The 26,469-nt window shown below is 40.0% G+C and overlaps 1 protein-coding gene across 4 annotated transcripts in view; it reads left to right on the forward strand.

Annotated features, from left to right (window-relative positions):
* MPPED2 (metallophosphoesterase domain containing 2) overlaps positions 1 to 26,469 on the forward strand; it is a 107,011-nt gene that overhangs the window by 51,072 nt on the left and 29,470 nt on the right. For all 4 annotated transcript variants that reach the window (XM_032112628.1, XM_032112629.1, XM_032112631.1 and 1 more), the window contains exon 4: positions 6,793 to 7,018. In XM_032112628.1, coding sequence (XP_031968519.1) covers positions 6,793 to 7,018 — 226 coding nt within the window. The remainder of the gene's footprint in view (positions 1 to 6,792; positions 7,019 to 26,469) is intronic.

Consider the following 26,469-nt stretch of genomic DNA (forward strand, 5'->3'; position numbering starts at 1 on the left):
GCTTTTTTTTTTTGCTTTTGAGGTTAGACTGAACAAAAACTTTAGATTCTGTTTCAAAACAGAGAAATATCATATATTAATTGTTAAAAGTTTAATGAAGCTTTCCAGTTTCAAAAAAAAATAAAGGTATTTCAATAACAGTAGCCCAGTGAAGTTCAAAACAAGCTGGAGATCAAAGCCCAGGACAAGTTATGTCAGAATAATGCTAAGGAAGCTGTGGAACGCTGAAGGAAAACAAAAGCTTGTTGCTTATGTAGTGCTACATTTTTCATTTTAACAGACGGGAGGAAGATATTAATCACAAACAGTTACATTAGAATAATGTTATGGTTGAGACATAAAAACATAAAAGCAAGGAATTGTCACCAATGTTGGAGTGTGGTTAAATCAGACCTGTAGTTGAGTAGGTTCTGCAGTGCACCTGGCCCTGTCACAGGGTTCATGCTGCACGCGGGAATGTTTTGGCCCAGTGTTGTGCAAAAGTCACTACATTTACTTGTGGAAGAGAGAATGAGTGGAAACACTTGGTATTAGGCACCACCAATGCTGCAGCATCAGACTGCTCTGCAGTGCCTGTCCAGGTGGAGCAGCACCTGTGCCTGTGGTCCTGGGACAGGGCCCTGTGTCCTGGAGCACCTTGGCACTGCTCATCTCAGTTACAGGTGCTCAGGCGAGATTTGCTCAGTGCTTCCTTGCTTTCATGGGTTTATGGCTCACCCTTGGCATTATTGTAACGTAGTTTTTTGTGTTTAATGTTTCTTAGACTTGGTTTTCCATTGCCAGCATGGAAGAAATCCTAATGCATGAGTTTCAGAGGAGAAGGTAGCAGACTCTGAACCTGCTGTGTGGCTCGATCCGCAAGTGTGAGTATTAACGCTAGAGCTGTCAGGCCTTGTGAAAATTAATGAAGCCTGACGGTTACAGAGGGAAAGGTCAGAGGCAGAGCTTGCACTTACCTAACATTTCTGTTTTGTTGTGTCTAACTGTATTTTCAACAAAGGGGAGCTTTAATGTACAAGCTTTGGATTTATCACAGGAATTCAAGGGTCTCAGCCTTTGCTTCTCCCTGTGCTGCGATCTGATGTTTTCTTTGCATAAAGGCAAAACAGTTAAGTTTTCATTCATCCTCTCCTCTTGCTGTGTTGCCCATGTGAGTTTTGCCTTTATTTTTTCTTCTCCAAAACTGGAGGGAAAGGAAAAAAAAAAGAGGCATCTGAACTGATGGTGGAATACTTTTCACTGGGAAGATTTTGAGAGATCTTGTACTTCAGTTCTTTGTACCGTTTTAGAAGCATGTTTTGTCTTTGTGCATGTTCTGTTTCTTATTTGCTGCTTTTTTTTTTGGTTTTTAATTGTTTCATTGTGTAGGTTTCTACAGACACAGGGAGCTAAACTGCACAGAAATTCATGGGCTATGTTTTCAGCCAGTGTGTTGCTTGATACCAGTTTGAGCTGTTCCATTGAGGACTTTTGTGAAGGCTGATTTGATTAAAACAGCCAAAATATTTTCATAGTCAGTTGGTCAGTCTCGTCTTAGAAAAGATGTTTTTCTTACCCAGTTTTGGATCTCGGTACCTGAAGTGGGTTGTTGGTGGGATAGGTCCAGCTTATCCTGTGGAAGCTCGAGTCTGTATAACTGTACTTATGCAGCCTAACTTACTTGTTGCTGCTGAAGGAGAAATTGGAGTCTGTGAGATATTCCGTCTTTGTTTTAAAAAGCTGAAAGGAGCCTCTGTGTGTTACGATTGTGCTGTAAATGCTGGGAATAGAGAGTACCATGGCCCTGCAGTGCCAAGGGCTTTCCATGAGAAACCTGTCTAGGAAGAGCTGCATGGCTGCTGACCAGTGGTGGGCTGTGCTGGTTGCCCTCAGCAGCTGCAGCTGTGGGGACTGGAAAGTCTGTAGGAGCAACACAAAATCTGCTCATTCCATGTTTATCCCTGGACGTGTATGGGGTTGGTTATAGGTAAATGCTCCATGATCAGTTTTGCACTTTTGAGGCATATGCAGTATACCATAAATTTGAGATGATTCACTTGCACACACATTTCTCTCTTGTACAGTTTTCCCTCTTTTTGAGGGGGCTAAAATTTATACTTCAAGGTTTCTCAGCCTATTTCTCAGGATATGGCCAAAGGGTTTATGAGGCTATGAAACAGGCATGAAAAAAGCTTAATGTTTCATGGAAGTGTTGTGTGGTTTGAATAGTTAATACATGCATATATGCATATTCAGAGCTTTACATCAAAAGCACTTTCATATAATTTGTGTGTAAATACAGGTTTCTACCACTATATAGACAGCTAGTATCACATTATTTCTTATTCCCATACTTCCCTGTGAGGTTTACAGGTAACAGTAGTTGAAAAATAATGTGATTTTCTATTTTTATAGGGACTCAGCAGTTAACATTCACTGCCAGGCAGACTCCTTTTCATGTCTGGCAGCTCTACAGAACTTGGGTTGTGTGACTAAACTGTACTCATATGAAGCATGCTATTAAAATGGGAGTGGTTGTTCAACAGATTAAGGCTTCCTAAGATCCAAGCGCTTAAGGTGAACTTAAAGAAACCCACTGAAATGACTACTTACATAGATTAAAAAAACCCACACAACCCCCTGTCCCCCAAGCTTCTCCCCTTGTCCCATGTAATAGATATATTTAAAGTCAGTCTGTTGTTCAGCTGACACCTGGAGTGGTGTAAGAGTGGTTGCAGCCAGTGATAGAAGTTCTGCCTTAGCAGCATTCACAGACTCCCACTCCTTTTTGCTACATCAGTTTTCATCTGGATCAGTTTCCTGATCCACTCTGCTCTGTGCCCACCAAGTCTTTGTGTTGGCAGGAAGGTGTCATGGCACAGGAGTAAAGATGAACCATTGGGAGGGGACAAAGGTACTTGGGACTGTAGCTTGAGGTTGATTTGTTACACCAGAAGTCACAGAAATTTTCTGAGACTCCCTGATTAATGTATTTACTGTAAACAGTTCCATTTTTACAAGTCATTCAGAGTTAACCATTGTTGCCTTTAGTTGAGCAAGAGCGATATTGACCTTTTGGCCTCCAGAAAAGAGCAACTTGTCTAATTGCAGTATTTTCTTGATCAGTGGTTACGTTGGGCCCTTGTTTGTACTGTTGAGAGCAGATGTTTAAAAACGTCTTAACCAAAATAATAGATATATTTTGAGGATGCACATATGCACACCCTGTTGTGTGTGTGTATATACACATAAATATGGGTTTCAAATACTCCAGTATAAGTGCCTCTATTTCACAGACTTAGTGGCCTGGTCATTTTTGGTCGTGTCAGTTTTAGCCTTTTGATCTCACCTGTTATGCATTTAAGTGTTTTAAATAAACTCAGTTATTATGCTGGAAGTTAATAATTGGGGCTTCTGAAGTGCTTGGCTCAGTAAACAGATCACACTTTTTCTAGTTTGGAAAAGGATTCTTCTAATTGTCTTCCACAGTCACAGTATGAATTAAAATGAATAATGTTACTAATGCATGATGGAAGATTTGATAGTTAGGAAATCAGACTTATAAAGACCAAATGTAGCTCACAAAGATTTAGTGAAGGAAAATGAGGAAATGCCTTTCAACCTGTGTGTTGTGCTGTACAGGCAGCACTGATGCAGATACACAGAGATTAATCTGGTCAAGATAAAACTAAATTACCATGGAGTAGGAGGTTTTTGAAGATGACTATTTATGCTTCCATATTAAACACAAGGTCAACAGATTATAGACAAAGGGCAGGTCTGCCAAAAGAAAACATGCCAAAATATTTCAGAAATATTATCAGAGAGAGTGGATGTTGTGCAATGCCACAGGGCCGTTCAAGAAGGAAAAACTGGAATGTGATGAACAAATAGCTAATCTGATTGCAGATAATTTATTACTGTGATTAGTGCTATATAGTCTTTCCTCAGGGAAGAGACAAGAATTGAATGAGACTTCCTCTTGCTGCTGCCCTGCCTTTGCATGGTCCTGGCTTTTGATGTGTTTGCCTTTTGAGGGGTGGTGTTGCTCATTGGGAGCTCCTGGGCCAACACCAGAGAACGAGAAGCAAATGTGACTGGTGGTGGCCTGGGGACGTGGGTGGGGAGCAAGGCCAGGCCTCAGTGCCCTTCCTGTGGCAAACATTGCAGTAGGCACAAATCCAGAGCGCAGCACATCTGGTCTGGCTGCTGCAGGATGGGGAGCCTGGGTTGGTGGCTGTCACACCTGCAGCCAGCACTGGTTTCTCCCCAGCTCCCGGGCAGTGGGATGCAGCACCACTGAGCCAGAGCTCAAGGGTGGGTGCTGATGAAATTGGGTGCCTGTGGGGGCTCTCCTTCAGGGCCTGTTTTGCCTCATTCCTTGGTCCTGGTGTCGGTCCTTAGTTTTTGTTGGTGGAGCCATGTCCTGGGTTCCCTGGCAGAAGTGGAGAGAGGCTGTTCCCTGCCAGTGCCCCCCAGCTCCCCAGTGCCTCCTCTCAAGAAATGACCAAGTGGACCATCTCCTTAGTCCAAAAAATATCAACAGCTGTCTTCACATAATTGCAAGAAACACTGTCTGTGTTTCCCCTACTGATTTCAGGTGCTTATATAATATGTATAATGTTACATTTATATGTTTTAATAATTACTGATGTCACCATTAGTTTGCCTTTGCATGTCCTGTGTGTCTTCAAAGTAAGCCCTTATTTTTAAAATGTCAAGATAAAAAAACGTTTACTTTGAGCAAAAATGCTGCAGGCTTAATTGGGCGTAATATCAGCAAAATGTGCTGGTTTTCAAGTCTACCAAAATAAATGAAAGTGTAAAAGCTTGGACGTCTATCCAGTAAGATGAAGAGTTTTCTCTGTTAAAACAGGCAAATGTTGACAACTTCATAGAAACCTGAGTTTAACTTCTCCATCCTACTTCTCTGAAAATATTATCATACCTAGCTTGTTTTGGGGGATTGATGGTTACAACAAGTGTCTCAAATTTCATGCTGGTGGTATCTTTTATGTTTCCTGGGAGAAGAGAAAATAGCAATTTTATCTTGTGCCCAGGAGTCACAGAGAGCAGGAATTGTAGGTACCTGCCACACAGAGTTTTTAAATAAAAATGAATTGCAGAGCAGCACGTAGCAGAGATGGGGAAGGGGAGGAAAGTGGGAAAGGAGTGAGTCAAAACCTGTAGAGGAGCATTTATTGCATCTCCCCAGCTTTTATTCTAATGCAGCACCACAGAGAGTTATGAATATGTACAAGCTGTATTTTGTTCAGACGTGAGGTGTCTATGAAAAACATAGTCTGCTTGGTTTTTCCGGGGATTTGTAGCTTTTTGGTTTTCTATCCAGAATTAACTAATTTTGCAAAGATGATGTTTGCACACATAGCTTGTGTAATTCCTGTTTCTGTGCTGTAAATACTGAAAAGCAGAGGGTCTTGACTGGTTCCCCTGTAATTCTTACTTGGGGGAAAGTTAATCTTGTATATACTTACAGCTTTACTTTGAAAATTACTTTAAAAAAGAACACAAACCCAAACAGTTTCAGAAGTTGAAAGACAAGTTTTAAACTAGCAAAGCCACTTCTGTTTAGGAGAGCTGTTCTCACAAGGAATGTGTAACATCTGATTCTGTCTTCCCTGGGACAGATGTTGTCAGTTCCAGAACTGGAAGATGAACCCATAGATTTCTACATATATTTTGCTGCGTTTATGAAAAAAAACAAACAAATACAAACTGCATAAACACCCCCATAACAAACCCAACCATTTCTAAATGATTATTTGTAATAAACACCAAAATGAAGGATAAGGTATGAGACTAAGAAATCAGTCTTATTGTGAAGGCAGTAGCAGTTAGCTTTGATGCAATCTTACGTGTGATTTTTGGCAAGTCACAGTGGGACAGATTTTGTAAAAGAGCCTAACTTCTGTGAAGACACGACAGTGTGGAACTGTATTTTTAAGGGAGCTCAGCACCCAGTATGTTTATTTGGAAAATCTGGCACTGATTGCTGGTACCAAGTGCTTGAAAATCTGTTCTGAACTCCAAAAATCTGGCTCAGTGAGCATGATCCATGCCTCCTTCCAAACAATGGTATTAGCTCCCCTGAATTGAGGGGAGCAAACATGTAATTCTTTACCTCTGACTCTGATGGTAAATGAATTAACCACATTTCCTTTTTCCTAGTTTGTCTTACTTGGCTGAGTTTCATGGTTGCTTCTACTTGTGTACTTTTTACAGAGATGAGATACTGCCATAAACATAATGACAAAAAAAAATAATATAAAAGGCCATTGCAAATGAATTGAAGCTTTCGAGAATAGACTAAGTCTTGATAAATGTCACTGGAATACAAATTAATCCAAATAATGCCATAATTTAAAAACCAACAGCACCAGGACACAGTTGGGAGGCATCCTGCAGTCTCTGGTCACCTAGCTGCTCGGACACCCAGGTACCTCAGTGCAGGTCACTCTGACCTGGCTAAGGCCTCATGGTCACATTCAGGTGAATAGTTCAGCAGTGGTGGCTTATGCCACCTTTGGAGCTGGTTTGTTTCCTGCCAGCTTGTTTTGTTGAACTCTGCAGTACAGGCCCTTTGTTATGGCATTGCTTTGTGTGCTGTTCCTGTACATTTTGACACCGTTCACTGAGTGCAGGAGATGCAGCATCAGTACCTTGTGCCCAGCATGGAGATGCACACGGGCCTCGGGTGCTTCACTCTGTCACTGCTAGCTGTCTGCTTATTGTGCCGGCGTTGCTGGTGTGGGAGGAAATGTGCTAATTAAGTCCTCTTTTTTGTTATTTCAGGAAACCTACCATATGAATATAAAATAGTGATTGCTGGGAATCATGAACTGACATTTGATAAGGAATTCATGGCAGACCTTGTTAAACAAGATTACTACCGCTTTCCCTCTGTGTCCAAATTGAAACCAGAGGACTTTGACAATGTTCAGTCACTCCTGACAAATAGTATTTACTTACAAGATTCAGAGGTAACAGTTAAAGGATTCCGAATATATGGTGCCCCGTGGTAAGTCTCAATTTAAACTTTTTTTGCTGTTTATTACTTGAACCACAGCAGGAATCACTCCTGTTGAACGTGCATGAAGCTGCTTTGTTGCATTGCCCTGCAGAACAGTATCAGCTTAGCTGTAAACCATCCTGAAACAGTTCCTTTTCTTTTTTCCTTTTTTTTTTTTTTTTTTTTTTTTTTTTTTTTTTTTTTTTTTTGTTTTGGATACTCTCTATTTAGCCATGTGTGTGAAATGAAACAAAAGGAATTGTAACTATTTCTATTCTGCCTGGTGAATGCACTTGAACTGTGGAGTCAGTGCCGACTCTGTGCTTGTGGATTAACTGTGGTGGCATTTTAGGATGTGTTAGGGAAATTCTGTAACGTTGTATACTGGCGAGGTATTTGTATCTGCTGCGCTAATAGATTAGTGTGGTGGCATTTAACACCCACACAGCATAAGGGTACGAGGCAGCAGGTGCTTTAAGCCTTATTTTTTATCAGTTCTAGGCATTGTTTTCTTTTGCTTGTAAAGTTGTGATAACAAAATTTCAAACCAGCTTTGGTCTCATTCCACCCATGTGTCAAGTATGTCATGCAGGAAAGATTGCTGCCCAGTTTTGTGCTAAGGAGGTTCTTCCTTGTTTTTTCTACATGTCATTTAATTGTGATGCCTGACATCTTTCTGTGGAGTCTTGAGTAGTGCTCGTGCTAAATTCTCATGCTAAGAGCAGCCACAGTCCTTTCAGGCTTTAGCAGAGACCTGAACTTGAGTGATGGTGATAATCATTCTGCTGCTTGGCATTCTCAATTGTCAGCAGAGGCACTGAGATGCTAATTTATGCACACCTAGAAGAAGGGTTTATTACAAGCTTATAACTTATTTTTGATGTCAGATTTGCTTTAAAGGTGAAAGTAGGAGAGGAAGGAGGAATGACAGGAGTTGAACCAAGAAATGGGACAAACCCATACATGTATTAGAAATTTTCCCCTTCATCTCATCTTTGTTGACTTGGCCTGCAGACCTTGGTGATAAGTGTGATACCACACACATTGATGCTTCTGACAATGCTTTTTCCTGCTCATATTGTATGCATTAGTGCTGGCTAGAAACTGTGATCTAGCTCTGTATCTCACATTCTTGACTTGAACTACTAATCTTTTAATTTAAGTCATAGCCTTTAGCTACTAGTTTAAATCAGCCTGACATTGCTTAGCTAAAAAAAAAGTAATGCTCTAAATCCTGCAATATCAGCAAATTGGGAAAGATGATCTTAATTCAGGTTAGGAATCATCTCCTCGAGACATTTCAAAGTAATTTTTTTGTAATGGCAGCAGAGAAGGCAGGGCACATAAGGCCTTGGGTAGTGAGGTGGGCTGCAGGGTGAGGAGCTGAGGTTTGCTCCTAAGGTTGTGTTCAGCTGCTTTTGTGTGTATGTCTCAGACTTGGAGGGCCTCTGCAGGTAGCCAGTGATTAGAAAGCGTAGGCATCTTTCCAAATTTATTTGGATCAGATTTACCTGAACTCAGCTTCCTTACAGCACTGCTGCAGAGACCTGGAGAACACAGAATCCAAGTCTGGAGGCAAGAGAGTTTGGTATTCTGAAATGGAGAACTGTGTCAATACACCGTTACATTTACATTTATATGTACTGGCAATATATTGTGTTCTTTTTTCTCCTCTTTTGCTTCCCAAATCTATAATGGAAATCTGTCATCCTTTTGTCTTCAGCTGCATTTATAAGTTCTTTCAATTTGCAGGTGTACACATGGATTTAGAATGTTTGTTCTGGAATATTAAGGGACACCACATCAAGGCACTGAGTTGTCTTAGCCATAAAAAGTGAATGGCACATGTATTCTGACCTAGTCATGGAAGGCAAACCTGAGTTAATCTTTCCCATAATCCATTGATAACTGGATTTTTCTGTTTAGTGGTGCATGATAAATGAAGCTAGATTGTTAGAAATTGACACTGAGCTCCAGCCAAGTGTGGACTTCTCTCTCTTGAGCGATGCTTCATTTGTGTTTAGCTGCGAAAAACTGTTGTCAAATCATGTTTTGAGCAACTGTTGATGTGGAGTTGAGGCTACCATTTTCAATGCAGCTTTTTAGATCAATCTGCCAGTCTGTGTTGAGGTCAGAAATGTGGTATTGTCTATGCATTTTCTCTCTTCCCTGCCCTCTTTTTTTTTTTTTTTTTTTTTTTAATAATGACGGTTTCTAGAAAATGTGAAAATTAACAAGTTTTTTGTCTTTTAGCTGGTCTTTCAGAGGAAGGAAAAGTCCCATCAGATATTAAAAAAATCTGCTCTAAATCTATTCTGTGCCTGGAAACTGACACAGAATGGTCAGACAAGCATTTTAGCACTTCTTAAATTTTTTTACTCTCTCCCCTCCAATCACACCTTGTTCTATTACTATAAATCTTCAGATTACCCCAAAGGAAGAGAACTGTGGGGTTTTGTATGTATTTATGTCCTCCTTACCCCAATTAGTTCTGTCACAGAAATGGAACACTGGTCATTAACCCAGAATATGTGCCAACCCTAACATGAGATGAGTTGGCATGTTCAATTTATGTGCAGTTTTTTAAGTATTTCCAGAGGGGAAAAAAAATTCTCATTTGCTGATAAAGCTACTGGTTTTAATTTAAAAAAGAGGGATCAAACCAAGAATAACAGATGTGATTCTGGAGGTTTCAGCCTGTCAGGAGTTTCTAAGAAGTAATTGCCAGAGTACTGGGAAGGCTGGCTATAAGTCATCTACCTAGAAAATGTAAATTGCCAACTCAGGGTAAATACAGAAAAGAAACACCAGTTCATATTCATTACATGTTATTACTCATGGTACATCTAAAAGCTTTCTAAAGACCTAAGAGAATTCAAGTAGTGCCTCCTGACTTACAATTTAGCAGAATTTGTGAGTAAAAAATAACTTACAATATATGGGAGCATTCATGTGTATTTGCAATTGGAATGTGCGGTGGTGCATAACAACAGCCTCTAAGGAGCAGAAAATTTGAATTTAGCCTGATGGTTCTGAGAGTATTAAATGGCATTAGCTGGAGGGAAGTTGAAAAGAAGAGTATCAGCCCCTAAAAGAGAAAAGTGCAAGGGTGGGACATAAATCACATTCAGAGCTCTGCTCATTTTCTGAGGTGAAGAATGTAACTGACATTTTCACACCTTAAATAGGAGATTCTTTGATGTATCTTGAAGGAACAAAATGGCTGAAGATTTTCCATTTGGTCTATAGATAACAATCCACAAAAACATTCCCCTCCTTTCTCTTTCTTCTGACTTTGCCCTATGAACCTGGCTTGTTTGGTGGGAAAATAATTGATAGTTTATGCAGTAAAAAATTCTGTAAGATTCCAGTGGAAACATTTTCTCCTTGGGAAATTTGAGATTGAGGCTACTTATTAAACAGGACAGAAAATAAAACCAGTGATGGATTTATGAATTTTTAAATCTTAAAACTCCCTCTGTGAAGTAAACATAAGCATAACTCATACTGATGTATGTGTGAAAGGGTAAGGCAAGACAGTCTGTTTTTACTGCAGCTTTGGGTGCTGAATATGCATAAGTGAATTAGTGTAAGTTTTACTTAAATTCAAATGTTATTTTAAAATATGTGTTGTTTTTTAAATTATATCTGAAATTGTTCATCCATGCTAAGGGATGAATTTACTATAGTATGCTGTAGACATTTGGATACAAATATTCTCACTATGTGTGTTTTCTAATGAAGCTTTAAAAGCATTCAAACCACCAGAGAACTGCAGCTGACTGGAACCAGAATTTGTTTAAACCACATTTTGACAGAAACAATTGTTCAGGGAGAATATTTTTTGCTGTTTTATTTTGTTCTGCTGATCAGCTCTATAGGTAACTGGCTTTTTTGCTTGTTTGAAAGAGAAAAATAGTTGAAATGAAAAAGTATTCTGATGTACTTTATTTTGTGTGCATTGAAATTTGTGGTCCTTAGTTTTATGAATAATGAGGCAATAGGCTTATTTATGGATTTAAAGTTCTGTTCTGCATAAAAATTTCACAAAAAATGTCGAAAGCTATAAGTATAAAATAATCTAACAAAGCAATTCTTTACATCATTTTTAGCTATGAAAGTATGTGAGCAAATTCCACTCATATCTAACAGAATGAGAAGTAAAGCTGAAGATCTGGAACTTTCAGCCTATATATTTGTTTAGATAACTGGAGATATATGCATCTTTTTGAAGGAAAAAGTGTGTAGTGTAAAAGCTAATTCAGTATAAATCAATTAATGTTTAACAGAATCAACTTTTTGGGGATAACTGAAAAGAACCACAAACGTAAAAGATGACAATCAATTATTTAAATAATGACTGAAATCTGTGATTTGCATCATTGTGATGAAAATTAATTCATCCTGAATGAAGCTGGGAATAAAGCTCTTCCCTCCTGACAGGAACAGCAGCATTGTTCAGCGATATCCTGCGCGTTTGTCAAGCTGTAGCTTGTTCGGGTCTCAAGAACAGAAGCACAAAGCTGGCCTCCCAGTTGCTTTTAATGAATACTAGTGGGTTTTTCCTATGTCCAAGAATTTGATCTGTAGGGTGATCCAGAGGTCAAGAACAAACGGCTCACTATCACTCACGTCTGCGGAGCCAAGGCTTTCATTTGCTTTTTTTAGTAACTCTAGAGGAAGTGCCTTAACTCTTTTTCAGAAGCAAAATTTTAATTGGCATAGATAATGCAACCTTAAGAAGCAGAGAGAGGTTCAGCCATCTCCTTTAAAAATAATGTTTTGTGCAATCTTTTCCTTTTCTTTTTAGCCCAGTGCAAAATTTGGGGTTTCATCAAATGATTTTACATCAGTTTAAAATTATTTCTCTAACTCAGTTTCTTTCTCTGCTTCATTTGCAATGATATTTTAGTACAAGCGGCTCTAAGTTAGTACTTCTGCCTTGTTCTGATCAGTGTTTTCAGACTCTCTGTTTATCCTGTCAGAAGTGTCAGAGGGTTTTTTTTTTTCTTTCCAATTATAAGTTTTGTAATGCATCATGGATTTTGCTGACAGTCTTCAAGTTCTTGAAATAGCAAGCAAATTAACAGCAGATATTGAGCGTGAGGACTGGAAAACCAATTGGCAACTCACATGATGGGATTCACATACACTGATGGGTTGGAATGGATCTCATTTCTTTTATTTTCATAGTCTTAGTTGGCAATTAGCTTGTGTCTAAAAAAAGGAGGGATAGAAATTGGACTATTCAGCAATAAAGTTCTTCTTTGCTATTTAGTGGTGAGGAAACCAGGGGAGACTGGACAAAACTGTGTGTGGTGCACCAGTTTTTCAGGAATTCTGGTGTTTATGCAGAAGTCAGCAACTGAGAAAATTATTGGCAAAGACTGAAGTCTCCTGTCTGTATGTTAAACAAACACACCACCACTGCAGCATGGCTGTGTTTAAAGGTGCTGGCTTCTGTTTCATTTTTCTTGGCATTTGTCCACCAGGTCTCTCCGTTTAGAATCAAAGAATGAATTCCTCCTGGTCTAGAATTGCAGCGGTTTGTTTACATTTTTTGCCTTGTTGGGAATGTAGCTGATTTTTTCTTTGGTCTCCTTGATACCAGATTCACTTCCAAGTAAAAAATTGTCCCATTTACTTTTAAAAGCTTTCTTTCTTTTTTTCTTCCTCTTTTTTTGTTTAAATAAAGAGTGGGATGTTTGTCATTTTAAATACACTCTCTCATAAGTAATTTTTAATACTGTGCTGCAAACCTGTCCTATTTTAATTCTTTGGACAGCTCTACATCCTGGCACTGGGGCAGATCATGAAGTCTTGATTTTTTCTTCAGGTTTGACTTCAGCAGGAATAAGCACATTAGAGTATTCATTACTAGTGTTAACGCTAAACTGTGCCTATTTGTGGCTGGAATTCTAGCCAATTAAACCAGACATAAAATAGTAGCTCTCCTAGCTCTTTTGAGTCTTTCCTGTTGTGGAAACAGGAATTTGAATTCCTCCACAGCAGTACAAGCAAATGGTTGTGGAAATCTGCTCTGAGTCTCTAATTCTTGCTCCATTTTCCTGGAGTTCAGTTTTTTGCCATGCAAAAAAGCAGCCAGAATGAGCGTGAGCTGTGTTGTTGGGGGGCTGATTATTTATGGTGGCCTCCTTATTTGTAGGTTGAAGTATGATTTGCTCAACAAGAAGGACATTCTGATAGACAAGTTGTGCTTATACTTGTAGTTTTGCTTTGGCTGGTGTGTTTTTACTTGCCAGGGACAAGCAGTTTGCTTTCCTTTAGCTGAAGACTGAAATAACCCAGTGATCACTGTGGCATTTGTGTGCAAGGAGCAGGCTGAAAGCATTCACACCCAGTGAAGACTTACCAATAGTTGGAAGCAGAATACTACAAAACTCCTGACATTTTTAGCTGTGTAGCATTAGACTTGGTCTTGGAAGAAGGGGGTCTGAAGCCCCTTAAAGAATGGGAGCTGGGAAAGAGGAGGGAAGGCAAAAGTTATGCCTAATCTGGAGATAGGCTGTTCTGTTCAGGGCTGGACTCCTTGCAGTGTGTTGGTGCTTGCTTGAATAAATTCTCCCATACAGCTTCTGCACTTCAGGACTCCTACTTTTCCATTTCCTTTCACCTGCACATGCGCCACACCTCTTTGTGGTGGTCCAGTGCAGAAGGGAAGAAGGACAAAGCTGAAAATATCATGCTGTTAAGGTTAACTGAAAAATTACTTCACTCTAGGACAGCCACCTTCACGGCAGGAGAGTGGAGAAGTAAGAGAGGGGCTTCAGCTTTGACAGGCTGATATCAGAATGGATTTTACATTGCGTGGTGCTCTTCAAGCCTCATTACTTTCATTGCTTCATTTCCCCTATGCCCTAAGCAAGAAGAATTAGGGAGCAGGTGGATGCATTGAGTGACAGGCAGAGAAGCCTGTTGGAGGGTGTGTGGGTGAGTGCAATCAGGGCCTGGATGCTTGGAGCACAGGGCAGGAGGGTTCAGGGCTCTCTGGTGGAGCTGGTGAGCCAGAGGAGCCAGGACTCCACTGAGGAACTGGGTGGGATACCAAGACTTTGCTGTAGGGTTGACACATTAGGCTAGGGCTGTATCCTGGAAGGGCAAGGCCCATCCAGTTTGTGTTGGGTCTGGCTGAGCTGGAGCTTGTTTCCTCACAGCACCCTCCCAGTGCTGTGCTTGGCCTTGGAAGTTGGAAAGGTGTTGATAACACACCCGTGTTTTGGCTACTGCCAGGCAGGGCTGGCACAGCATCAGCACTGTTTCCTCCAGCATCCCTCCCATCCATCAGTAGGTTGGGCAAGATTTTGGAAGGGGACAGAGCTGGGATAGCTGACCCAAACTGACCAAAGGAATATGCCATACCATATGACATCAGCTCAGATATAAAAGCTAAGAAAAGTGGGGGGATGACATTTGATATTTATAATGTTTTCCTTCTGGAGCAACCACTCCATTTGATGAAACCCTGCTTCCTGGGAAGTGGCTGGACATCATTTGCTGAAGGGAAGTTGGGAATAAATTTTTTTCCTCTGTGCTTGTGTGTGCACATGCTTTTGCTTTAGTAAACTGCCTTATCTCAACCTACATGTCATTTTCCATCTTATTTTCTCTCCACTGTCCAGCTGGGAAGGGGAGTGATAGAGCATCTTGGTGGGTACCTGGCCTCCAGCCAAGGCCCACCCTCCACACAGGACCATGTGTATGAATGTGTGTGTGTGCTTCCAGAGGGATATTGAGAGCACACGACACATCAGTGCATTTTTCAGGGAGTTACGAGCAGTGCTGCCAGTTTAAAAGCTCTGTATGCATGGATCATTTCTAAGTCAGGAGTTGTGACCCTGAGTGAGAACAGACTACACAGGCTGAGACCTTCACAGTGCCAGAATATCAACTCACACTGGGAAAATGTAGTGAAACTTCCCCACTTTGGCACCTAAATGTGCCACCTTTATTACTTAAGTATTTCACTGGCTCAATAAGCTTTAATTAAATACATAATTATCAGTTACATACAGATATACATATTATCAGCTTTGCTGAGTTACTTGGAAAAATAAGGATGCTTTCAAGTGCCTTTACAAGGTGCAGTGAAATGAATGAAATTAGGCTGGAGGAGGTGACAGGGAGGAAGGTGGTTGGGTATGTGAAACAGATGTAATCTACAAGTGGTTTGTTTCACAGTTCATCTATTCAGGACAGACAGGAAAAAATGTGGAAGAATTTACATTGCAGGTAGGGTTGACAGTAAAGCTCACGTGATGATAAAATGTGGTGATAAAATGCAATAGAAATGGAGAAACAATTATTTTTTATTTTATTTAAATCCAAAAGTAAGTCAGACAGTAAGTGACTAGATTTTGTTAGCTCCCAGTGAAGGGTAAGATTTCTCATGACTGTCTTCCAGGTGATTTGGGTCATATTTATCTAAAACTAATTGATCAGAATGCTATCTTTACCCTGATGTGTATAAAATGCTTAAAGTAATTCTACGAAATAAAGCAAAAATTGCACCTGCACTTTAAATAAGAGACCACTGATGGTGAATCTGAGCATAGACATAAAGGTCAAGAGTGACAACTACATTCATCAGATTTTCATGAGAATCTGTTCAGTAGAATAGATCTGGCACCTTATTTCAGAAGTGGTCAACACTCGTGGATTCATTTGAAAATCAATGAGACGTGTGGGTATTTATAACCACCTCTAAAACATTTAGGTGCTGGTCTATGTTATGGTTTGTGTACGTGTAAAATCTGAGGACTGCTGACATTTCGGGTAGCTAAATATCAAAATCTCAGTGTGGCTGAGAGCCATGTTTGTGATGTGCACAGTGGTTTAGGCAGTGGTTTACAAGCAGGAAGATTCCAACAGCTTATCCTTGTTCCTTCCCAGATGTGCCTGAGTTGCACAGGCCCTTACTGAGTTCAGGAGGTCTCACAAGCCACACCACCTTTGCTGCCTCCCCAGTTAATATTGCATGGACAAGGACATCATTTTGCAGTCTGTGTGCACAGTGTGGCTGGGAGAAAGCACTGGGAGTTACTCCGTTCTGTGTTCCTCTAGCATTTCAGATAAGCACTAAACAGAATATTCCTTAACAGATGTGCTTAGCTGTTTGCCTTCAATACTGACCCGTGGGGCTGCTTTGGCAAAGGAAATAATGCTTCCTGGGAAGTGATCTCGTGATGATTTGAAATCATCTGACAACTGTGCCATCGTATTTACTTTGCAAGTAGTGCCAGTACTTGAGTTTTGTATCTGCAGATCTGCTGGCCTGTCTGTCCTTTGCTTCTGAAGAACTCTCACCTTCAGTTTTGCTGCTTTGGCAGCATTTGCAGGATGGGTAGAGCTGACAAGAAGGTTGTGGGGCCTGGTTCTTGAGAAAGCCTGTTTATTTCTGTTCATATGTGAATCAGTGTGTCTTACTGAAAAAAGCTGGTATTTGCAGCTGCTAACTGTATTAATCTCTTGAGTCAGGTTTATTGGTTTATACCTTGGGAATATACATATGATTGTGTATCGCCTCCAATTTTATATAAGTAAGCTTTATGTAAGAAGGAAGGCTGTCTTTCAGTCTCCTTTTCCTGCCTCAGATTTTAATGCATCTTGTTTTCAAAACTGGGAACGTAACAAATTTCAAGAAAGGTGTTCTCTTTAACACTTCTCTTGGTGTTCCATCTGGGCTGCTTGGGACACTTCCATGGCCTGCACTGCAAGAAGACGGAGGAGAAAGGTAACCTGAGTTGCTAGTCTGAAAGCTGTAGTCCTGAAATGTTCCCATTTTTAATATGGGATGCCCTAAACCACTGTAATCTTGAGTTATGGGTACCTGCATTTGGTTTTTCAGTTTTTAGTAAGTTTGGTTCTTCTGTTTATGAATATAACATAAGTTTTGTGTTTCTTGAGAAACCTGCAAAGTGCCATTTTAAGGAAGATTGTCTTCCACTGCCTAACCTGCAGATCTTTTTTTATAAACTCCTGGATTTATTTGGTTCAAGAGCTTATATTGCTGCACATATAGAGGTGGTACATGGGGAGAGGTGGAAGGTTTGGGAAATCTTAGAAAATGACGGAGTAAAGCAAGTACAGATCACTCTGCACAGCTCCTTGCAGGGTCAGATGGGGCACATGGCATCTCTGCTGAGTTGCAGCATCTGGTCCCATATTACAGGGTCTGAGTAGCAGTCAATTCCTTACATGCTGGTACACATGTGTGTAGTTGAAAAGAATAGTTGCTGCAAACTTCAGAATCACCTAATATCAACCTAGAAATTCAAGTGACAAAGAGTGAGATGAAGGTGTGATTTGTTTCAGAGAAGTATTTTGTTGTTGTTTTGTGGGTTTTAGAGATAGAATATTCAGAGATACATAGACTGATGGGTCCATCTGGAAATTAGCTGTTCCAGCACACAACAGTGAGACCTCACTGTAAGGATGTGCCTTTAGCTGATAATTACTAGCAGTCAATCTGCCTAGAATGTACACCTTTTCTTATTTATATTCCAGTCCTGTACCTTCCCTATTCTCTTGTGCCTTTGTTCTATTAATCTACAAAACAGGGCTTGACTTGTGATTAGTCCTTAGAGGTTGTTTCTATTAATCAGGCTGCAAAACAGGTCTACTTGGATGTTCTGTTGCAAGTGCTTAATGTGCTTTCCTCATCAGCCCACAGCACAGAGCTCCTGGGGCTGTCTTAAATGGCAGTGAAATCAGTGAGGTGTCTGCTGCACTTTCTTTGTGTTTACATCTTGATTTTGTTGCTGTAGGATGGGGAAAAGAGAGGAAAATAATTGCAGTCCTATAGAAAAATGCATAAGTAAGTGACGCTTGTGGCTACATGTTGCAGGACAGGTCCTGTCACAGCAGAACTACTAGTTACCTGTGTTTTAAAGGTGGAGAACCTGCCCAGTTAGAAGTGTGAGGATTAAAATTCAAGCTTTGCTCACAGATGGAACTAAGTTCTATACTCTACATAGAATTTTAGGGATAAGTTTATCCCCATAACATTCAGAGGGTCATTTAAGAGAGTGCGTATTTCTCTGCAATAGGTAGAAAGCCAGAGAGATTTTTGGTGGGAAAAAAAAAAAGTATATATATATAACACAAAAGAATAGTCTGAGAATTGGTTTAATAGAAAACAAAAAAACCCCAAACTGAACTGTTTGTAACAGTTCAATTATTAGAACTTACCATAAAATTTGAGCAATAAACAGCATGTGTAGTGAGAAACTAATCTAGTTTCATTGTAGAAGAAACTACTAACTATAAAAATGTAATGATTTATTCATCTAATTAAATGCAGTATTTCTTGCCTGTAGGAGGAAAGTACATATTTTAAAATGTATCAAAAGAAACAAACCAGACCCCTAGTTATTTTTTCCTATATTGTTCCTTTGGCTTTATTTTTTTTTTTTTTTTTTTAAGTTTTTGTTGTGTTGATGACGTATCCCTTTGCCAGCTCAATAAAGTCTGTCACTGAACTAAAGAACTGCTGTCTGTCTGGAGAAAACACTGGCCCCAAGGCAGCAGGGTTTGTCTCAGCTGCTTTGCTTGCCTCTCACTGTGCTTGTGCCCATTTTTTCTCTATTCCCATGGCACATGCATCAATTTCTCCAGTGCACAAGCTGAAATTACCAGCCTTTGCAAAATTGGCCCAGTCTTGATGTCCAGTGACATCTGCACGTGAATTCTTGTTGGCTTCGCTGAGAAGTGGTCCCTTACGGCTTCGTGCCATCATCTAGCTGCTAATGTGAAAGGCTTTGTGCTGCCTGCCCCCAGCTACAAGCTGCTTGCTTAGGCTGTGGTTTGTCCACGCTGACCTTTTGTGGCCTAAGGAGCGGATTTAAGTGCTGGGGTGACACCTCCCTCCCTGGGTGATGCAGCGGTGTGGGGACACACTGGTGATCAAGTGGCCAAGCGAGCACCTTGTGCACACCCGAGTGTCCCATTTCACAGCAGGGCAGGACAGCGGGTTCCCAAACGAGTTGTGCCGTAAGTTCATCGTGCCCAGTCTTTACTGTGTGGGTGGAGCTGGGATTTTGGTGTGCCACCACCTTCTCCCTGTGGCAAACCCGAGGTGTTGCAGAGGGCTGACCACCAGAAGGGGACAGAGAGTAAAGCCGTTTTTCGGATGTTTTAGTCACCTAAACTAGTAACAGTTTGTACTGTCCAGGGTGACTTATCCCAATTCTAGCCATAGTTAGAAAGCACTTTTTTCAAAGCCACCACTGTGAAATTTTACATGTATTGTTCTTACTAAGAATAGAGAAGAAATAGGTGCTCTAACATGGTTTTCTCTAGTCAAATTTGTTTTCGTAATTTCATTTTCACCAGCAATTTCTACTTTTTTTTTTTCCTCCTTACTTCTTTTTTCCTCTGTCCGTACCATTTTCCCAATTATCAGAGAAATCAGTCTTCCTGCATTGATTCATTTTGACCAGAGTCTGGAAGGCACGGGGAATCAAATTAACTAATATTTTACTTTTGCATGTGATTAATGCTAATGCTTACAGAGAAGAAAATACTTTGCTGTGATTTAATTTCATTCTCCAGTTGAATCCCAGTGATTTAATTTTGCAGAGGGCTGTCTCTCTGCTTATTGTCTCTTAAGGAATCATAGAAGTTTGAGATGGAAAAGACCTATTAAATCATTCTGCTATTGCAGGATTGTCTCCTACACTATATTTTTGAATATTATGCCCAGCTTTAATGAATGAAGAAAAGCAGTTTCAGTTAATTCTTTTTGAGACTGTACCTAAGCGTAGTGTAGATGTTACTAGCGGGAACTAATACTCTGCTTATATGCTTCCAGTGTTTATTTTATTTAAAAAAAAAATCTAAATTGTGCCCTGTTTGATGAGATGAGCCTAAAGATTTCTTGTACCCTGCATGATGTTTGTTCTCGTACTTTTCTGGCCGTGTGTTGGTTATTTTATACTCTCAGTCTTTGTAATCCTCTCAGATTGTTCTCTTTTCCTCTTTGCTACTTCTTCTGATTTGTTTTATAATCTTGAGTATTGGTTTTTGGTTGGTTGATTGTCCGGGTTGTTTTTCTTTTTTTAATTTTCACAAGTGGCTTAGAACCGAACTGCAGAATTCTGTCATGCTGTGTGTTGAGGGGAGATCCTTGGCTGCTTGAAACACTGATATAGGATGGTGACTCTGTTTCACTGTTTCTGCAGGAAGTCCAGGCTTGCGTCACGCTGTAATGTCGTGATATAACCATGTGTGTAGCCCAGATCATTCTATTCATGTTGCAAATTCATGCATAATTTGCTGTCAGCTGCTGCCCCCGGGTCTTTTATTTTAGCTTAGCAGGGTTGGGTTTCTTCCTCTCACTGATTATTTGTGGTTTTCAATTCTCTTCAGATGTATTAGCCTGCATTTTTTTTAGAGGGAATCCCCTTTTCTTACTTATTTCAGTGTTTCTAAGCTCCTTTGGCATAATTTCTTTCCCCACTGTCATGTTTATAACACTTCTCACTATATTGAAATCTGTGAATTTAATTAATGCACTGTTTACCCATTCTTCCAGATCATTAATAAAGATGTTAAATAAAACTGATCCTAATACCAATCCCTGTGGCAATCTGCTAGCACCTCTCTTGTGCTGCTGCAATCTATTTATTTATAGCCCTTTAGCCACTCTTCAGCCATGTGATAGTCCTCATAAGCAAGCCAATTTTAGGGTTTTGAAAAGGGATTGTGTCACATTTTGCCGAAGTCTGGGTTGATACAATCTACTATATTATTTTAATGTACTGACTTGGCTGAATTTAATATATGTACAAAAATTAAATGTGATGAAATAGAGCTGTGGTTTTGGAGCACTTTGAGATCTTGGCAGCTGAGTAGCTATAATTCTCCTTTCTTAGAGCAATTACACCTCCTCCACCCCCACCCACCCCCCACCCCAGTTACACCATAATTTTATTCTGTGCTGCATTTAGACTTACTAGGAGAGGATTCTCAGTATTGCTCCATAATTCACAGTGTACTGATCAGTGCCATGTTCCTCATTGCTTCTCCAGGATTTGATTTTAAATGCAAAACTACTATAGATGGAATTGGTCTGTTAGTATTTCAGCTTTTGAATTGTCTACTGATTGTTTCTCTGTTGTCATTTTGTTATATTGTAATTTTTATTTTTATATATAATGTAAGTATGCGTACACCTATTTGAAATTTTATTTACCTGTTTGCAAAAGCAATCGTAAACTCTTGCATTAAAATTAAGTGCACACTTTCATCCTTGTGAAATTTGTAAGATTTATCTGTTTGCATAAGCTCAATGTGGGTTAAGTGTTTTCTTGCTGTGCAGCTGGGGGGTATGTATGATTTGGTTAATAGTACACTGAATTTGTATTTCATTCCAATTCAAGCTATTTTAAAGTGGAACATGAAAAATTTTGTGTTTCACAATTTTTCCGTTTACATCATGTGCATCAATATAAACTTGAATAACAAGCTGCACCATCAGCAATTGAAATGAAACCAATCTTGGGAGATTTCACTTTCTCTTACTATGTTTGGCTTGATTTTACAAGCTCTGTGCAAAACCCCATTTTTACTCTATAAATTGTAGTGTGGAGAATTTGTTTATTCCACCTTGGTTGGAATGGCATGCTCTGCAAATCACCACTGAAGCATCATATCTGGGATAAGAAAAGGTGTTAAAATATGGGTCACAGGTCTGATTTAGGTCTGTGCTAATCCAGAGCTCTATAGTAAAACAGAACCAGAGCACTTGTTACTGCCTCTCGGCTGGTTAGGGGTGGGCAGCTCTGCAGTCTGAGCAAAGTCACTGTGGTGCTGTGCTCAGACATCACTGGCCACTTGGAGCCAGGATTTCTTCCTTTTCCCTAAGCAGTGAGATGCTGCATTAAATGTCTTTAAACACAGTGGTTTTGATGTCACCCTGAAAACATTTAAACACCACCGGAAGTGGGGAGAGGAAGGTAGTTTGGAACACAGCTTAATCTCAGTTCCACAACCAGTCATGCTGAGTCTGAGCTCTGCCATATTACCTCTTAACACAGACTGCCTCCAAGTCAGCTGGGTTTCTATTTCATTCCCCAGAGTACAATTAGGAAGTTTGTGCTCCAAATTTTGAACTGGGCAAGTTTGTACTGGGTAAATGCTTTGCATCTTGTTGCTGCAGTGCTTTGGTTCGGGGTGCAGGGGCTTGATAGAGTTCTGATCTAGTGTTAGGTACACCAAAGTAGGATTTACTGTCTTGTTGAATGATGACTTCAGAACAGAATTAGTACTTCAGTTAGAAATGCTAATGATGAATAGTGAGTGATGGCCTTTGGAGTGTAGTGCAACATTGGCACAGGTTACCCAGAGAGGTGGCAGATGCCCCAGCTCTGCAAATATTCAAAGCCAGGTTGGATGGGGCCCTGAGCGACCTGTTGAAGGTGTCCCTGCTCATTGCAGGGGGGGTTGGACTAATTTTAGTATATGATGTACATTAATTGGTGCAGAGTGTAGCAAGAGGTGGAACTGAATTTTTAAAGTTTGTTTGCAGACTGCTAGGCAGCTGCTGTGCATGCTGACTGTGCCTTCAGTTAGGAGAAACATGTGGGTGCCAGAAGGGTGGAGCATGTGGGTGAGGGAACCGGGCAGGGGAGTCCCAGCTCTGACACTGTCTCACTGTACAAGGTGCAGGAAATAACTGGCTTCTTTCCTTTAGTTTCTCCATCTGCAAACTATATCTAGTAACAGTTATAGGATTGCCATTTAGACAGTCGTTTCAGCACATGAAACACTTTGAAAGTGCCAAGTATTATTCTTAACTTATTTTTAGCGAGGTGATCCAGCAAAGTCCTGAGCAAATGCAAGCCTTTCTTCCTTGAATGATTTCAAAGGAGCCAGAGGGAGTTTGCCCCCTTGAAGTTTGTGTACTTGCTGGGGTACTTGGCTGGATCGTTGCTCTGGAAAGCTAAGTAGGTGTCTATTTTTTGCAGGATAAGAAGGGGCGTATTTGAGATACTGTTGAAGTGGAATAGATAGCTGTGTTACTTGAAGTGGGAGCTGATAACGTGTGATTTCAGGACACTTGAAGCCCTCTTCTCCAAAAGAGGAAGGTTAATAAAAACTGTGCTCTGAGTTTACTTCCTGAAATTTCTGTTTTGAGGTGGTAAATACATCACTCATTAAGAATTATTTTATTAAGAAAGATTGAAAGAATGCAGGCTTCAGAAAGATACAGCCTTTGGTCTGTAGTGCAGTAGAGTCAGAGAAAACTGTCTGGGACTGTTTGCTAGAAATACTGAGCTCTCCTTTTGCTGTCCAACCTCAGCAATGGTGGGCTCGTGTGCCCTTCCTGCAGAAACTGTTCCCCAGGCTAAGCCCGTGCCTGATTGACTGCTGAAAACTTCTCCCAAGGCAGAGAAGAGTTGACAACGACATGGACAATCCCAGCCTTCCTCTCCCCACCCCAAGCTCCAAGTCCAGCCCATTTGTTTTCCACGCAGCTGTTATGATGCTGTGTATTTTTAAAATACACCCACCTTGGCACTGATTATCTGTGGGGAAGATATTGAGACTTCAGAGGAATTTAGGGTGGGCCACACGTGAGCACCTGTGGGAAGAAATGCACCTTTGTACCTCACAAAATAAAACAAATAATCATTCCTACCTACTAATAACCACCTCCTGCTCTTTATTTAAAGTCAGACTAAGAGTAGAAGATTCAATCTTCAATGAAAGGCACTTCCCAGGTATTTGAGCAAGGAGTCCTGCAGCCCGGGCGGTGAAAACCGACACTGCTTCTTACCTTCTATCAAAAGCCGTGTTGAAATGTAGGGACTGTTATTGTATATTTATTCAGGCATCAATCACAATCAAGCCTCCTGCCAGTTCATCTGTAAGGGCATTGTAATCCTATTTTTATCAGCTCCTTCCTGTACAGCAGACAGTTAAAATAGCATGAGTAGGGGTCACAAATATCTTAATGGGTTTGGTTCCCAGAGATATCGGTGACCAGAGGAAGAATTTTGCCGAAATTTCTTCCTGAGCTGATAAGGTGGATAAACAGGGCTGAGGTGCAGAGCGAGGGCACGCTGTGGGAAGTGCAGCCTTGGATGGCACCTCAGAGGAGCTGCACAAAGACGAGGCAGACAGCATTACTTAAGAGAAAAACCTCGGGAGCAGATGGAAATTAACGTTACTGTTTGGAAAAGAGGTTTTTTCTTTTTTACTGGGTGGGCTGGGTCAAATCTAAGTGATTTTTGTAATTAATTTTACTCCTATTTTTGCTATTTTACTTGTTAAAATCTACAAGCGATTATTTATTTGAAGGAAATTGAGTGTCAATAACTGGCAACATTTCATGTTTTTAAACTTGGGACAGTATGCTGCTGACTCTTATTTAAGTAACAGAATAAAAATGTAATACATTAATATTTTTGCACTTATTTTTGTATATAAAGTTAAATATTTTCTTATTATAAAGTGATGAATAATGTTTTTTAATCTCATTTTTCATGAATTCCAGCTCTTTTGATGCAAATTATTAGAATTAATTTATAAGTGAAAACAGAGAATGGTTTAAAATGCATTCTCTTACCAGAATGTAACTAGCTTAGGACTTCTAAATGCATAAGGAAAAAGTTCATTACAGCAAATTTTATCTTATAAAACAAAATATTACCTTTGTCTCAGCATTTTAAACTAATCTATTGTTCCTGATCAAGCCAGTCTTTCAAGATTACAGAGATAATGGACATAGTGGTTTATACTTTGTTTTTATTCACAAATTGCAAGTGGTACTTTTCTTTTTTTGATTCCCATTTTTTGGGGGGATTTTTCTTTTTCATTTTAATCAAGCATTAGTATGTGCTACTTATATGGACTGAAATAAAAAATACATTATCTCCTAGAAAAGCAGAAATGAATCCTGTAAAAATTTTTCCTGCAAACTGTAATTCTAAGAGATATTTATTTGGAGACTTCTCTCAGTTAAGTGGCTTGATTTTAACTTTAGGAACAAGTAAATATTGCTTATTTTTTTGGATATTAATGATTTTATTATATTATTGTAAGTGTAGGCTTCATGTGGGTAGTTCCGTCTTTAGGGTAAGTGGTAAAAATAATTAACTGTCCAAAACAGTACTAATGTACTTTATACAAACTAGAACTTGTTATGTAAAAACTCAAAAATCCACATTAATTAAATCAGCAGTGTAAGTTTGTCTCGCTACCACCATTTGTATTTTGAATCTTTATTTCTTCTGCAAGTCTGGCAAGAGAAGCCACATGTCAAGCTACTCTTCTACTTACTGTGGAGTCTTTTTTCCCCCTATTGTACTAGGGGTGGCAGCTGCTTGTGACACTTGGGTTTATGTTTAGCTACACAACGTGAGAAGGTTGCAGCAACAATGTGCTGAAGATTTTGAACGGTGCTCCACCTTATTTTCTCATTTTAGTTGTTAATTATTCTAACTGTGTATTCCAAAATGTCCTTTTCCATGGAAACTTATTTAAATTAATTTGTGCAAGAAAGCAACCAATCAGTAAAGTCTAAAATATTTTTGGAGACTGAATGCCTTTTGCAAGCAATAAAAGAGTAGAGGCGTCAGCATTCTTCCATCATGAATAGTGAAAACTTGCAACAAATAATAATGAGCCATTGCACTCACTGCAAACAAACCCTGCATACACAGTCAGCTACACTTCAGTATTCCTCTGCTTCTGGAGCTCTGTGATGCTTTCTAGAACACAGCTAATGCAAACAGAGATCAACACTGTGGACTTGTGGCCGGGGCAACTTCTGGAAAGCTGCAGTGCTCTTGACAGTCAGAGGGAGCTCCTGGACATGGATGGTGCTGGTGCTGATGAATTCAGTCCATGGGGGCTGATAGGAAGCAGGCACTGCAGTTCAGTCTTCCCCAGGCATTTCTCACAGATTTTCTTGTTTGCCTCTTTTATTTCTGCAATGGAAGGTCCCTGTGTTTTTCAGCCCACGTTAAGCTGTACCAGAGGACGTTTAGGCTGGGTATTAGGAAGCATTTCTTCACTGAAAGAGTGATTGGGCTCTGGAATGGGCTGCCCAGGGAGACTCACCATCCCTGGAGGTGTTGGAGAAAAGACTGGATGTGGCACTCAGTGCCATGATCTGGTTGACAAGGTGGTGTCAGTCATAGCTTGGACTCAATGAGCTCAAAGGTCTTTTCCAAACTAGTTAATTCTGTGATTCTGTCACAGGCACTGGCCTTCCATACAGAAGCATCATGCTGAATTGTGCATTGAAAACCTTAGATAATCAGAATTTTGTAGCAGCTGACCTTACAACATGGGCAATTAAATCTTTCTGTCTGAGGTTAGTTCAAGAAGAAATTCTGCCCATTTACAGTAATCTAGGTTTTTCTTTTGTTGCTGTTCTTAACTATCCTTTCAAGAAGTATTAATCATTTCTGGAGGTGTGGTATGTAAGTTAA

Source organism: Corvus moneduloides, chromosome 6 (assembly GCF_009650955.1).
Source record: "Corvus moneduloides isolate bCorMon1 chromosome 6, bCorMon1.pri, whole genome shotgun sequence".
Taxonomy (NCBI): Eukaryota; Metazoa; Chordata; class Aves; order Passeriformes; family Corvidae; genus Corvus; species Corvus moneduloides.